General features: G+C 34.6%; 1 protein-coding gene across 9 annotated transcripts in view; it reads right to left on the reverse strand.

Moving 5' to 3' along the window:
• Positions 1 to 11,853, reverse strand: part of LOC145673340 (uncharacterized) — a 193,417-nt gene extending 181,564 nt beyond the window's left edge. For 4 of the 9 annotated variants that reach the window (XM_081742957.1, XM_081742955.1, XM_081742953.1 and 1 more), the window contains exon 1: positions 11,595 to 11,850. In XM_081742957.1, the coding sequence (XP_081599083.1) occupies positions 11,595 to 11,642 (48 nt within the window). In that variant the 5' untranslated portion in view covers positions 11,643 to 11,850. Of the gene's footprint in view, positions 1 to 11,594 lie in introns of all 9 variants that reach the window. The other 5 variants (XM_081742958.1, XM_081742959.1, XM_081742956.1 and 2 more) reach the window with 4 other exon arrangements.
• Positions 11,854 to 12,127: the final 274 nt, after the last annotated feature.

Raw genomic sequence — 12,127 nt, forward strand, 5'->3', positions numbered from 1 at the left:
CATACAATAAAAGACAATTATCATGTATCTGTAAACAAAATTTTTAATGACTTCATTCCAGTCTTTGTCTAAATCTCCTTTTTCACAATTCAGATTTGGGTTCTTGGCTCTACTATAGTAGGATTTTTTCTTTTTTTTTAATTAGAGAGTTGCAAAATATCGATGCCATGGATCATGTGTTTTGATTTTTGCAGATATATAGAAAGTCCCAAAATAGTTTCTTTGTCCTCCTTAGATTTCCTAACAAGTCCACCCCAGCGTTGAAATTTCTTTCTGTCACACCAAAGTATAATTCATTTCAATATTTAATTCCTAAAGAAAGAGTAGTACTGTATTGTCACAAACTAAGTGACATTTGTGAGCTAGGCACGAGATGGAGTGAAACTAATGGTTAATCAAAGAACCTTTCTCTGAAAATAGGAATACATTTAGAGTGTGTTGAGTTCTGTTATCTGCCGGATCTATTCATTTCTAACCACCTCTTTATAAAACTAACATGGCATCTCACGGTTAAATAAAACACTATTTCGAATCGGTATCTTTACTAAAAGATTATTTATAATTTTAGAAAAAATCTTCAAGATTGAACATACATAGATTAGTATTTTCTTTTTACTTTAATGTCTCATACTTTTTCTCTTTAGGCTAAAGGAGATGGATGTAATCAAAGTAAATGATTATGAAAATAAATATTTGTGCTCTCCCACTGGGAATTGAAGCAGGGACCACGACACCAAAGGCGCACGGCTAGCAATTAGACCAGCAGGAAAAGCTCGATTAGCATTTAAACGAAACAGAATTATAATAGGGTATTAAAAAGGAATTTTATGTGAGTAAACAGCAAAATGGTCTAAAATTAACATTGAACAATATTTACCTAAAGAAACGATGGGGTAAATATGTACTAGTGTGAAGATATTGTATTTGGACACATAATGAAACATTTTATTTCGGACTTTGGGACATTTTATTTTAAAATTCTACGCAGTGAAAAGCATAATCGTTTATTTAATGTTGAATCACTTTTCGATTTTTTTTCTAAGTTCATTTACCTTTCCTACGAGGTAGTTTTCTTGCTGTCTGTTAATTCCCTCAACACATGTAATTTCTTAATCAATAAAAACGACAGATTGTTTCCCTGTCGAGCTTTACCTCACCTTTCGTTAATCTATGAGTACATACTTTTCATCGAGACTGAAGAAACAGTTAACGACCCAGGATATTAACCCGGAAGGGACATCGAACAAATACGATTGAGAGACTTTTGGAAGAGGTAGTCCGGATTAGATTGGAGACGAGTCAACATGTAGGAACGCGAGTTACAATTTCGAGCTTACGATAACTTTTACCTTGCTCTAGTCTAGAGAGCACTTTGTCTTAGCTAACGTTGTAGCTATCGACCACGATGGATAGTTCGCTTAAGAGCAATTTCGATTTCCATTAAATTTACTATCTTCGCAACCCTGGTTTTCCCGTTCGAATTTCGCTGACCCTTAATTCGCGACTACTTGGACCCCAGCAGACCAGAAAGAAAGCGATGGAATAACACCAATCCATTGAAAGGATCGTCGAGAAGAAAACGCCGAGACCTGCAAGTGAGTGCAAGCAGATTAACTAATCCTAAAAATCATTCCCTTCTCATCCCCTTCAACCCCTTTGACATCACAATCTGTTTCCTTTATATATGCTCGATTTTATTTGTATGCAACCCAGGTCAGATCTTGTACTTCATGTTCCACCAAAAACAATTTTGACAAAATCCTGGGCGCAACTTGTCAGTTCTGACATCCCCATTACACAATTAATTAGCACGTTATGTGAGCTTTCAGACTGAGCCTTCAGACTGACAAGGGGCGACCGCACACTAGTTAGAAAGATCAGTTTCCACCTGAAGCATCTAAAAATGTGAATACCCACAAACTGTTCCGAAATTCTCCTCATTTCATCGTTGGTGCGAATCAAGAAGGCTATGCTCCAAAATGAACTACATGTTTATCTGTTATTAGTGGACGCTAAAGAATACATATCGCACGAATGAATAAGAAGTACTCACTCCTCCACTCCGTTTAAAATTTAAGCTTATATAATTTAGATCCTCTTTGGAATTTTTGTCAATAATATTTCCTCCAGTCACATTAATTCACTTGCAAAATCATCTAGCGTTAAGTATTTCTAGACGAATTAAAGCAAACTGAATTAAAAAAAAAAAAAAAAAAAAAACTGCAGTCGCATTAACAATTTTTTCCCCAAATGAAACCTCTTATCGATTCCCGCACTTTGTACTGTTCTTCATATCTAGAGTTCCATTCATAAGAACTGAATTTTTAATTATGAGTGCCACTGTATTATGTTTAGAACTATCTATTTATATTTGAAAAATATGATTGTATTTTTCAACGTCGGTCTGTGAAGTTATTAAAACCACTTAAATATAACTTTTCATAACACAGTAAAATTCATTATTAAAAATTCAGTTTTCATGCCTGGAAATCTAAGTGAAGAACAGTGTAAAATACACGAAGCAACAAGTGATTATTAAAAAAAAAAAAAAAAAAAAAAAAAAAAAAAAAAGTACTTGGTTGATTCATTAATTTATGTCGTCCATTTTCAGTTTCATTTTTCCGAAACGTCAGTGATGATGGCAAAATTATACAATACACCAAATCAGAGTTATGTTTTCCTGGGGGACGGGGGGCAATCAATGTTTGTTTTTCAAGGTCTGAAATATGGAGTGTCAAGTTGAAAAGGGTCATCTCCACATGTTCTCCTGTACAAGTTGAACAAAGCTTCTAAGCCACAGAGACATCCAGGTAAATCTATGCAATGTATATGGAGAGGATGCTTTCAGCACCAACCGAAAATGGTTTGACATGTTTCGAAGTGGAAATTTTGACCTGAGAGATACCCCACGTTCTCCTACTTTGATTACGACCATTTGAATGACTTGATACAACGTGATCTACATCAGAGCACTTAAGAATTAGCCACCGAGATGGGCAGTGGACAAGAAACTGTTGTGCGTCATCTTCAACGATGGGACAGGTTTACAAACTGGGTTCGTAGTTGTACAACAAGAACTAGTTTGTTGCCGTATATGTTATTAGTAGACATCGGATCTTTAGGTAAAAACTTATTTTTTTCATTAGCTCAGAATGCAAAATAAAGTAGTATATGGAGGTTTTATAACAAATTAAAGCACTAGCACCAAATTTTATTTTGCCTAAAAATACCTAATTGAACGTTAGATCCTATATTTGCCTATTTTGCGCAAAGTAAAAATGTGAAAATTTTCGAAAGGTTAAAAACGTGAAAAACACGAAAAAAATTTAGTGGAGGATGCGTTACTGCTGCTAAACAGTGTATGACTGATTCTTCTATCCCTACTGATTTGCATATATCCGATCGCACTACACATTTTTTGTTTGGGTTATTGCAGAATTAGATGGCTCGGGAGTACCATTTTCTAAGAATATTGAGCTTATTCAGGAAGTGAAGCAAAAAGTCGTGGAAGTGCCTGGTAAAGTGAAGGTAAAACTTGAAAGTGTATTGGGAAAGAATTAGGGACTCAAGAGTTTGTGTGCAGCAGCAGATATTTTGGTTGGGAAACAAAGTGAATACAAATGCGAAATACCAATTGAATATGTATCCAACTTGAAGTTTGCTCCCATCACGTCAGTTGATGTAGAATGTTCATTCTCTGCGTACAAGCTTATTCTCACCAACAAACGCCACTGTTTCACCACAGAAAACTGGAAAAAATGCTTGTTATTTTCTGTGAGGCCAATTACGGCTGAAATATGAAGGTGTTGTTTTTTGTACTGAAGACTTATCTACAAACAAATAGTTTTATTAAAAATTCTCAATTTTAGCAATATTTCAATATTGAGCAGGTTAAAATGTAAGGTAACATGACGTGTGTGCGTGCATTTCTGTGTCTTAAAGTTTGTATTCAGATAGTAATGCATCATTCCATTCAAACATGAGTATCTTTTATAAGAACCTAGTTTTTCAGTTTTAATGCCTAATTTAGTATTTTTGGCACCTAAAATATACTTTTTAGAACCTAAAAATCCTATGTCTAATTATTAGTTTTTCCGCCATCGTGAATTCTGTCGCCAACATCAGACTTTCTCTCACTTATTGTTATCGGAAATGAGAAGTAGTGCTAGACAGAGGAAGGAAGGAATGGATCAGCAGCTAAAATAAAGCGGCAACACGACATCCCAAACAGGATTTGTATCCCAAAAATATTATATTGTGTGTTTGGTTGGACATGGAAGAGACTATCCACAATGTAACACCTACTCTGTACCCGTACCACAACAGTGTTGCACACGGAACACTTGACCATACGAAGCACACATGACAACCGCTGCCATTCGTCAGCTTCAATGGATTTTTTCATCTCCTGCATATTCCCCAGATGTGGTTCCTACAGGCTACCATCAGTTTCAGCCCCAAACCGAATGCACTCCGTGGCACATCCTTCGTAAATGATGAGGAGCTGCAAAATTTCATTGACGACTTCTGTGCATCCAAGCCACAGATCCTTTACCGTAAAGACATCCAACAACTGTCTCAAAGTTGGATATATACTGCGAACAATGGGGGGATACTTCAATGATACATTTGATGATTACTTCAAACTGGAAATGTCTTCCTTGGTTCCAAGCACCTTTTTTTTTTTTTTTTTTTTTTTTTTTTTTAAATAAATATATATATATATAAAATTCGGTTCAATTTAAATCTTCTAAGATTACTTCACTCTACAGCATTTTTCAAGAGAGTCAATGTAACTAAGAAAAGTCTTATTGACAAAGATTCCAAAGAGGGTCGAAATTATATAAATTCAAATTTCAAACAGAATACAGAGGTGAATACTTTTTATTCATTTACATGTTAAAGATTTCATTCGTCTGGCGCTTCTGGAGTTTATTTGGGAGAAAAAGTCGTTAAAATATTGTTAGTATGTTCTCACTTCTTAAATTCTGATATAAGTAGTAAACAATATCTTCCCTTTAATCTATCATTTCTGTGAAGACTGTTTGCTGGAACCTACTTCCCTCTACATCACTAAATGTATAAATGTTCACTCTAAAAATATACAGTGTACACTACATTATTGTCATGTCCTGTAAAATCAAAACTAAGGTGTTTCAAAACAACACCGACAACATTTGAGAGATGATTCCTAACACTAAGATAAGACAAAAAGTATAGACCAACCTGGGTGCACAAATGCTGCCTTTCGGAGTTATAAGCTGCCGAAAACATGAGTAAATGAACTTTAAAGGTCCATAGCTCCAAAACTATGGGACCTACCGTAGTCGGGTCGACTTCACTTAGGAATTAATATATGTGTCATCCAGAAATACATGTTTTAGAATCCTAAAGTACTCACGAAGGAATTTCTATAGAGGGAGTTTGGCTACACGCATGTAATTTGAAGTAGTCTCCAACTACTTATACAAAAATTGTTGCGCAAGTACCGCAGGATTCTGAAACTTTGATATTTGGATAGGGTACATGCTAATTCCTAAGTGAAGTCTTGATCCAACTACGGTAGATCCCATTGTCCTGGAGCTATGGACTTTTAAAGTTCATTTTTTCGCCAGCCTATAACACCGAAAGAAAGCATTTGTCAGGGTACCCACTCATTTTCCAAGATTAAATTCCCTGACTTTTCCAGATCACTTCTCAGAAATTTCCAGGTACACCATTTTGTAGCACATATTTGTACCGGAGCATAGAAGGATAGAATTTGCAGATGAAGGAAAAGAACTTTTTTTTTTTTTTATTGTGAAATGTTATATATATATATGTACATTTTCTGGTCAATAATGTTGCCAATGAATTTATGAAAGTACCTAACATTTTCAATCTGAACCTGACTTCACTTTTCACCCTGGATGGGGTATTGCTGTTTATTTTTAATTATTGCTATAAGTATTGTATTATTTTTCCTTTTCACAGAAGTAATTATAGTATACATTTACAATCGTTAAAGTTGTTAATAGACGGATTCAGAAGTTAAAACATTTTATCATCAGTTTGACTATTTGTGAGACTTAATACGGATATATATTTTCTGTCTGTCAAGAGAGCTTTCTGCACTGATGATACATAATTACAAAAATTTTCGCAAATCTGATAATCCTCGCGAGATAAAGTTGTGGACTTCTTAGCTTCAAGTTTTCTTATTTGAGATTGAATATGTCTCTTCTGCAGTCTCTTTCTATGTTCATCTGATTGTTCACTTTTCTTTTTCTGTAATGCATCAGTATATTTTGAGTTGGAGCAACGTACATATTGAAGCATCTTGTTGGTCACGTTCACTTCAAATGGACCACCCACCATATAAACTGAGTCATACACCATTCTTTGAGCCACAACTGTCTCTTTATGCAAATTTTCCACTAGTAAGTCTTTGTTAATAGAAAATCCACTTTCAACATTCGCGTTGCCATGCGAAAGCGTAAGTGTTAATTTCACGACAGATCACAATTCCTTATATTCTTTGTTGTCTGTTAATATGTTTGCGTACATTGACAAAGATTATCATTTTCAAGAGAAAATTTCTTGAGCTGCTAATGGACTTCAGTATCTGAAAGAAATCGGGTGCACTGCTGTTTTGCCACATCTGCTTGCGTTGAAGATATGTTGTTATTATTCAACATTAGAAATGCAGAAGTCAAACACATTCATGCATTAACCCAGGAAATGCCCTGTTATATATATATATATTGGAAATACTAAACCACTGGCTCCAATAGCAAGAGTTGCCACCTCTTTCAAGCATTTGACATTACATAAGAAATGCCTGCTGTAGCTAAATGAAATTCCCTGACTTTTCCAGGACTTTTTAGTGCTAAGCTGGATTCCCTGACTATTCCAGGTTTTCCAGGTGAGTGGGAAGCCTGATTTGTGCACTCTTTGTCTATACTTTTTGTCTTATCTTGGTGTCAGGAATCACCTCCCAAACGTTCTCGGTGTATTTTTGAAACACTCGTGCATATATATATATATATATATATATATATATATATATATATATATAAGTTCAGTAGTATTCTGAAAGTATAGTAGATTTCGTGCAACAAAATTACCGTTTAAAAGAACTAACAATCATGCCACTAATAAAAGCACCCACGCTTTGATAAGCTTCTAATTGCACTATTTTATACTAATTTTAGGATGCCGAATACAACGGAACTATTTTAAAACTTATCCATCCATAGGGTCACGAAAAAAACTATGTCAAAGTTAAGATCTTTGAAATACCGATTATGTCAATATTAGTAAATGTGCCCACTCTTGATGCACTTCTAATTGCACTTTTTTATACTAACTTTGGAACGCTGAATTCAGTGAAACTATTTTTAAGCATATACGCCCATGAGGTTCATAGAAAAGTCACATTAAATTCGGAATATAAATAAATATAAATATCCCAACTTTGAGGTAATTTTTCTCGTGACTCCATACACGGTAAGTTTGAAAATAGTTCCGTTAGATTTAGAATCCTCAAACTAGTACAAAAACGCAACTGGAAATTTATCGAAGTCTTGGTATTTTTTACTAGTGGCACTTCATTAGTTATATATAAATACCATTTACTGACATTCCTAAAATTTAAGGTAGAGAACGTTTAAAACGCTATTCACAAGTTTCTTATTTAAAAAAAAAAAAAAAAAAAAAAAAAAAAAAAAAAAAAAAAAAAAAACCCTTGGCGCGATATAATAATAAAGCAAGAAGGAATTCTGTAAATAATGCTATTGAACTAACATCATACCCAAAGTAGTGTTTATGGTTTTTGTTTTATAAACTTAACTCTGTGAAGCACATAATAAATGTATCTCGAACGGAGAACTAAGATGTAAGCGAGAACTTTCACCAATACAAGAAAAGATTTGCATCTATTCTTGGTTTATGAAACGTTTCTCTTGTGAATAGAAGTAAGCAGTAAAATATATACACTATATGTTACGGGCTGTCTTGCAAAATGCATAACTTGAAGATACTTGATAAAATATTTAGGCAATCAAAGCGACACTTGGGGTGTGTCGGTTGCATAATTTAAACTTGCTGGTAACGGCAATACCACTTTCAAAAACAATCAAGACAGACAGACCTAGACAGGGTTCAGAAATATTGGATGTTGTAAACTCACACTCTTAATTGTACAAGCTACTATAAGGAAACAAATATACTACTTGAACGTCAACGTTCTAGAAAGTCAAAAAAGCGAAAATTTCCATTATCTTCCAAACACCTGACTATCTATCAACAATGTATCATTCTTAACAAGCGTGCTTTTTTGTATCTCTACTTCGAACAGGATCTTTATTATCGTCCCATGTAGGATTACTTTAAATCTGCCACAAGATATTCTCCATGAACTGTTTTTTTTTTTCTTTCATTTAGTTTAACGTCTCATGATTATGCTCTGAGGCTAAGAGAGATGGTGATGTTGAACGAAAATGAAATGAAATCTTTGAGTTTTACGTCCCACGCTTATGCCGGTTAGAATAAAGGAGACGGTGATGATGAGTAATGAATGAAATGGTGGAATGAAGTGGGAGGAAAGGGAAGAACCCCGAGAAAACCCACGCACGCGGTGTTTGTCCACCACAAAGTTTACTTGGCGGGGGCTGGAATCGAACAGGTGATGTTGAACGAAGTGATGGAATGAAGAAAGTGGGAGAACCCCAAGAAACCTACGCATACAGTGTTTTTCCACCACATTTAGTGTTTCTTGGAATAAATAATGGTACTGGGTTTACTTTTGGTGCACCATATTTTGGAAGATCTACAGGCAGGGTTGGCAAAAACCATGGTTTTTATTAAAAAAACCAAAAAAAACGGTTTTTTTGGTTTAAACCAGGTTTTTTTGGTTTAAACCAGGTTTTTATGGTTTAAATGATTTGCTCTATATATTCATATCATATATGGACAGAAATAAGTTTGTTTCGCCTTGATGTTATTATGCAACAACCGGGTTATGCTGGAAGGGGTCACATAAGCTTAAAGCGGAATAAAAACCGCTTCTCGAGTTACATCCGAGAGAAATTGTCCTCCATTTGAACTCGGAACCAGGACTAATTGGCCACGAATGCGATACGTCTGCCGACTCACTCGCGAAGGAATCCTGATTAAAAAAAATACGTTGTACTGATCTTTACATGCTTCTTAATATAACTGTCAAGAGTCATTTCAGAAGGACAAAAAGATAAACAGTTGCACAAGTGAAACCATTACATAGAATTAATTACATATGAACAATTTCAAAGTAGGATGGAGTACAGAAGAACTAATCTAGTTCAAGTTAGTTAACAACGACTTTTATTGGTGCAAATTAAAGAAATACACCGACTTAATCTGCATATCAATAAGAAAAGGGAATAAAGATACGAATTATTTGAGTCCACTTTGGCTCAGACTCATTTATACATAAATAGATACCAAAGATACTTATTTCACTAAATGCCTCTCGTGGGGTCTGTATGACCCCCCCCCCCACACACACACACAAAAAGTACGGCATTTTCGATGTATTTTATCAATAGTAAACATTGAAACGAAACAATATTTAGAATTTTTCTTCGATTGCAATTACATAACAATAATAACAACTACAAAAAAATCACAAAATAAACATTTATAAACTTGTAAAAAAAAAAAAAAAAAAAAGTTCCTTTTGTAGTATAATCTTTTTGAGTAATGAATGGGGAATTTAGGTCTGAATATAATACGAATAATATACGGGAGTGAAACGTAATAACCCACAAATGTGTGTTCATCAAGATTTTACAAACACTTACACTTTTACGAACATTTTTTGTTTTTTGGTTTAAACCAGTTGGTTTTTTTGAAAAAACCAGCTGGTTTAAACCTTGGTTTAAACCATGGTTTAAACCACCTTGGTTTAAGCCAGCCAACCCTGTCTACAGGTAAAATTCAATATTTTGCGTGAAAAGAGATATTTATAAAAAACATATTCCTGCACGCCATAAAATTAAATACAAAGTAGTACATCTGTATTTTATGTTTACAAGTGTAGGGTTACTACTCTAAATCATTACAAGTGCTTTAGGATGGTTAAAATAAATGAGTGTGTATGAAAGATGACTCTATTAGATGTTATTTTCCATCAGCAGTGTACTTCTGTACAGTGTACAGAAGCTATATTTTATGTTTGCAAGTGGAGCATTAATAGTATCAAATCATGACAAGCGTTACTGAAACTCTGCTCTTTGCCAAAACCAACTTCTTTTCACTGTCTTCGCTTACGCGCATATTCACCATCGCTGACGCGACTGCTCGCTTCCGACGCACCCTTGTGGATCCACCGATTTGCCGTTTTGACTTGGTTATATAGCAATCGTGCTTTTTAGTGGCCCCCTAGCACACGTTGGTTTGTGCTTTTGCACTGTAGTTTTGGGATAAATTCAAGAGTTGGTCGTCCGTTTCTAGTAACATTTTGAAAATTTACCGGGAAGAAATGAATAATTTGCTTGTTTGTGTGCTTGGTAATGAATAAAGAGAGCGCAAGTTGTGTTTATTTTCTTATATATACGGTTCTAAACATGAAACTATTTGGCAAGCGGAGGGAACTGCTTGGCACAAAGTTACTTTATAGTAGGATTATGGGATTGTAATGAGCATTTGTTTTGTAAACATGGCTGCTGATAATTAGGAAAATCTATTAAAAGGGTCAATGTTCCGTTAAGGGGGTCCAGTAATTTCTTCCACACGAAATTTGCAATTTCTCCACTTCTTTCCATTGATTTTCGTTTGATTACATAATATGACGTTATATTAGGTTAGGTTAGTTTTGGACCCCCTTAACGGAACATTGACCATTAAAAGTAAGTAAAAGTCATGGCTTCATAAAGCTAAAAATAAATTACCTCTAAAAAAAAAACATGGAGAAAGTTATACTTGTAAATGTAACGGTAAATAACACACCCAATATGCCGGTAAGGTTCTAGAACACAGGTACCCCTTCCCATTTAGCTCTAATAAAGGCAGAAAATAACGTGTCATGCGGGGCTCTAACCCGCCTTCACTCGCTAACGCTCGCTCTGCAATACTATTTGAATTAAATATTAAACTTCGGTGCACAAAGGAGCTAATTATTACTTTTTCTGCCAAAAACTACGTGGATGACCAACTTCGGAATATATGCCATTATCTGGAAACCATACTTATGGTCATATTGAGAAAGAATTGTAATTTTTCAATAATTGCTTCTGGTGACCCCCTCGAATTTTACCTATGCCAAGTGAAATATTTTCATGTCGCCCAGCACAGGAGACAACAGGAAGGAAATTAGTGAAAGAAGGTACAGTTTTACTATACGGATCCCCAGATTGTAAAATGTATGTAAGAATTTGGGGATGTCTTTAATTTGTCCATTTTATGTCGAGAACAGAAGCCCTGCGGGTCTTCTAACCCGTTCCTACTCCTACTCTTATTACTACTTATACTATGAATTCGAATAGTAAAAATGCACGGTTTTCTTAATGTATACGGGATATTTTACATCTATGACATTCACAAATCTTAACACTTATGTATCTCTTTTAACTTACAGCTTGTACGTCCAGTTCTATCATAACTTTAAATGCTTTGGAGGGCATCTTTGCTCCAATTGATATGTCAGAAATTCAGAGCATACGTTGGAATTTTTATCTGTAGTTTACTTGTCCCTAGCTGCTCAATTTCCAAGTTCGAATCATACAAAGTAAACCCAGAAAACATATATACAAAGTAAATAATATAAATAATTGCACCCAATCCCTCTTGTTTTGTTTACATTCCAAACCCCATCAACTACAGAAAACAAGAAAATTACAATCAGCTTCTCAGAGCATTTTAAAATTGTACAATGGGTCATATAATATGCTGGTGAGATTTTTCAAATTTGTAGCACAACATTTATCTTCTTGCAATACTGTAGATTTCGTGAAACTAGCAAGCATGATAAAATAAAACTTCCAGTAGCAAATTAAAATTATTTTAAATGAGCAAAGTATATTTCTTTTACGTAAATGTTTCATTGAAAAGAAGCCAAATATTCTGAGAAGCTAGAGTGTAAGTGAATATCAATGAACATTTCTCGTAT

The sequence above is a fragment of the Thermobia domestica genome, chromosome 16 (genome assembly GCF_964235325.1).
Source record: "Thermobia domestica chromosome 16, izTheDome1.hap1.1, whole genome shotgun sequence".
In the NCBI taxonomy this organism is placed as follows: domain Eukaryota; kingdom Metazoa; phylum Arthropoda; class Insecta; order Zygentoma; family Lepismatidae; genus Thermobia; species Thermobia domestica.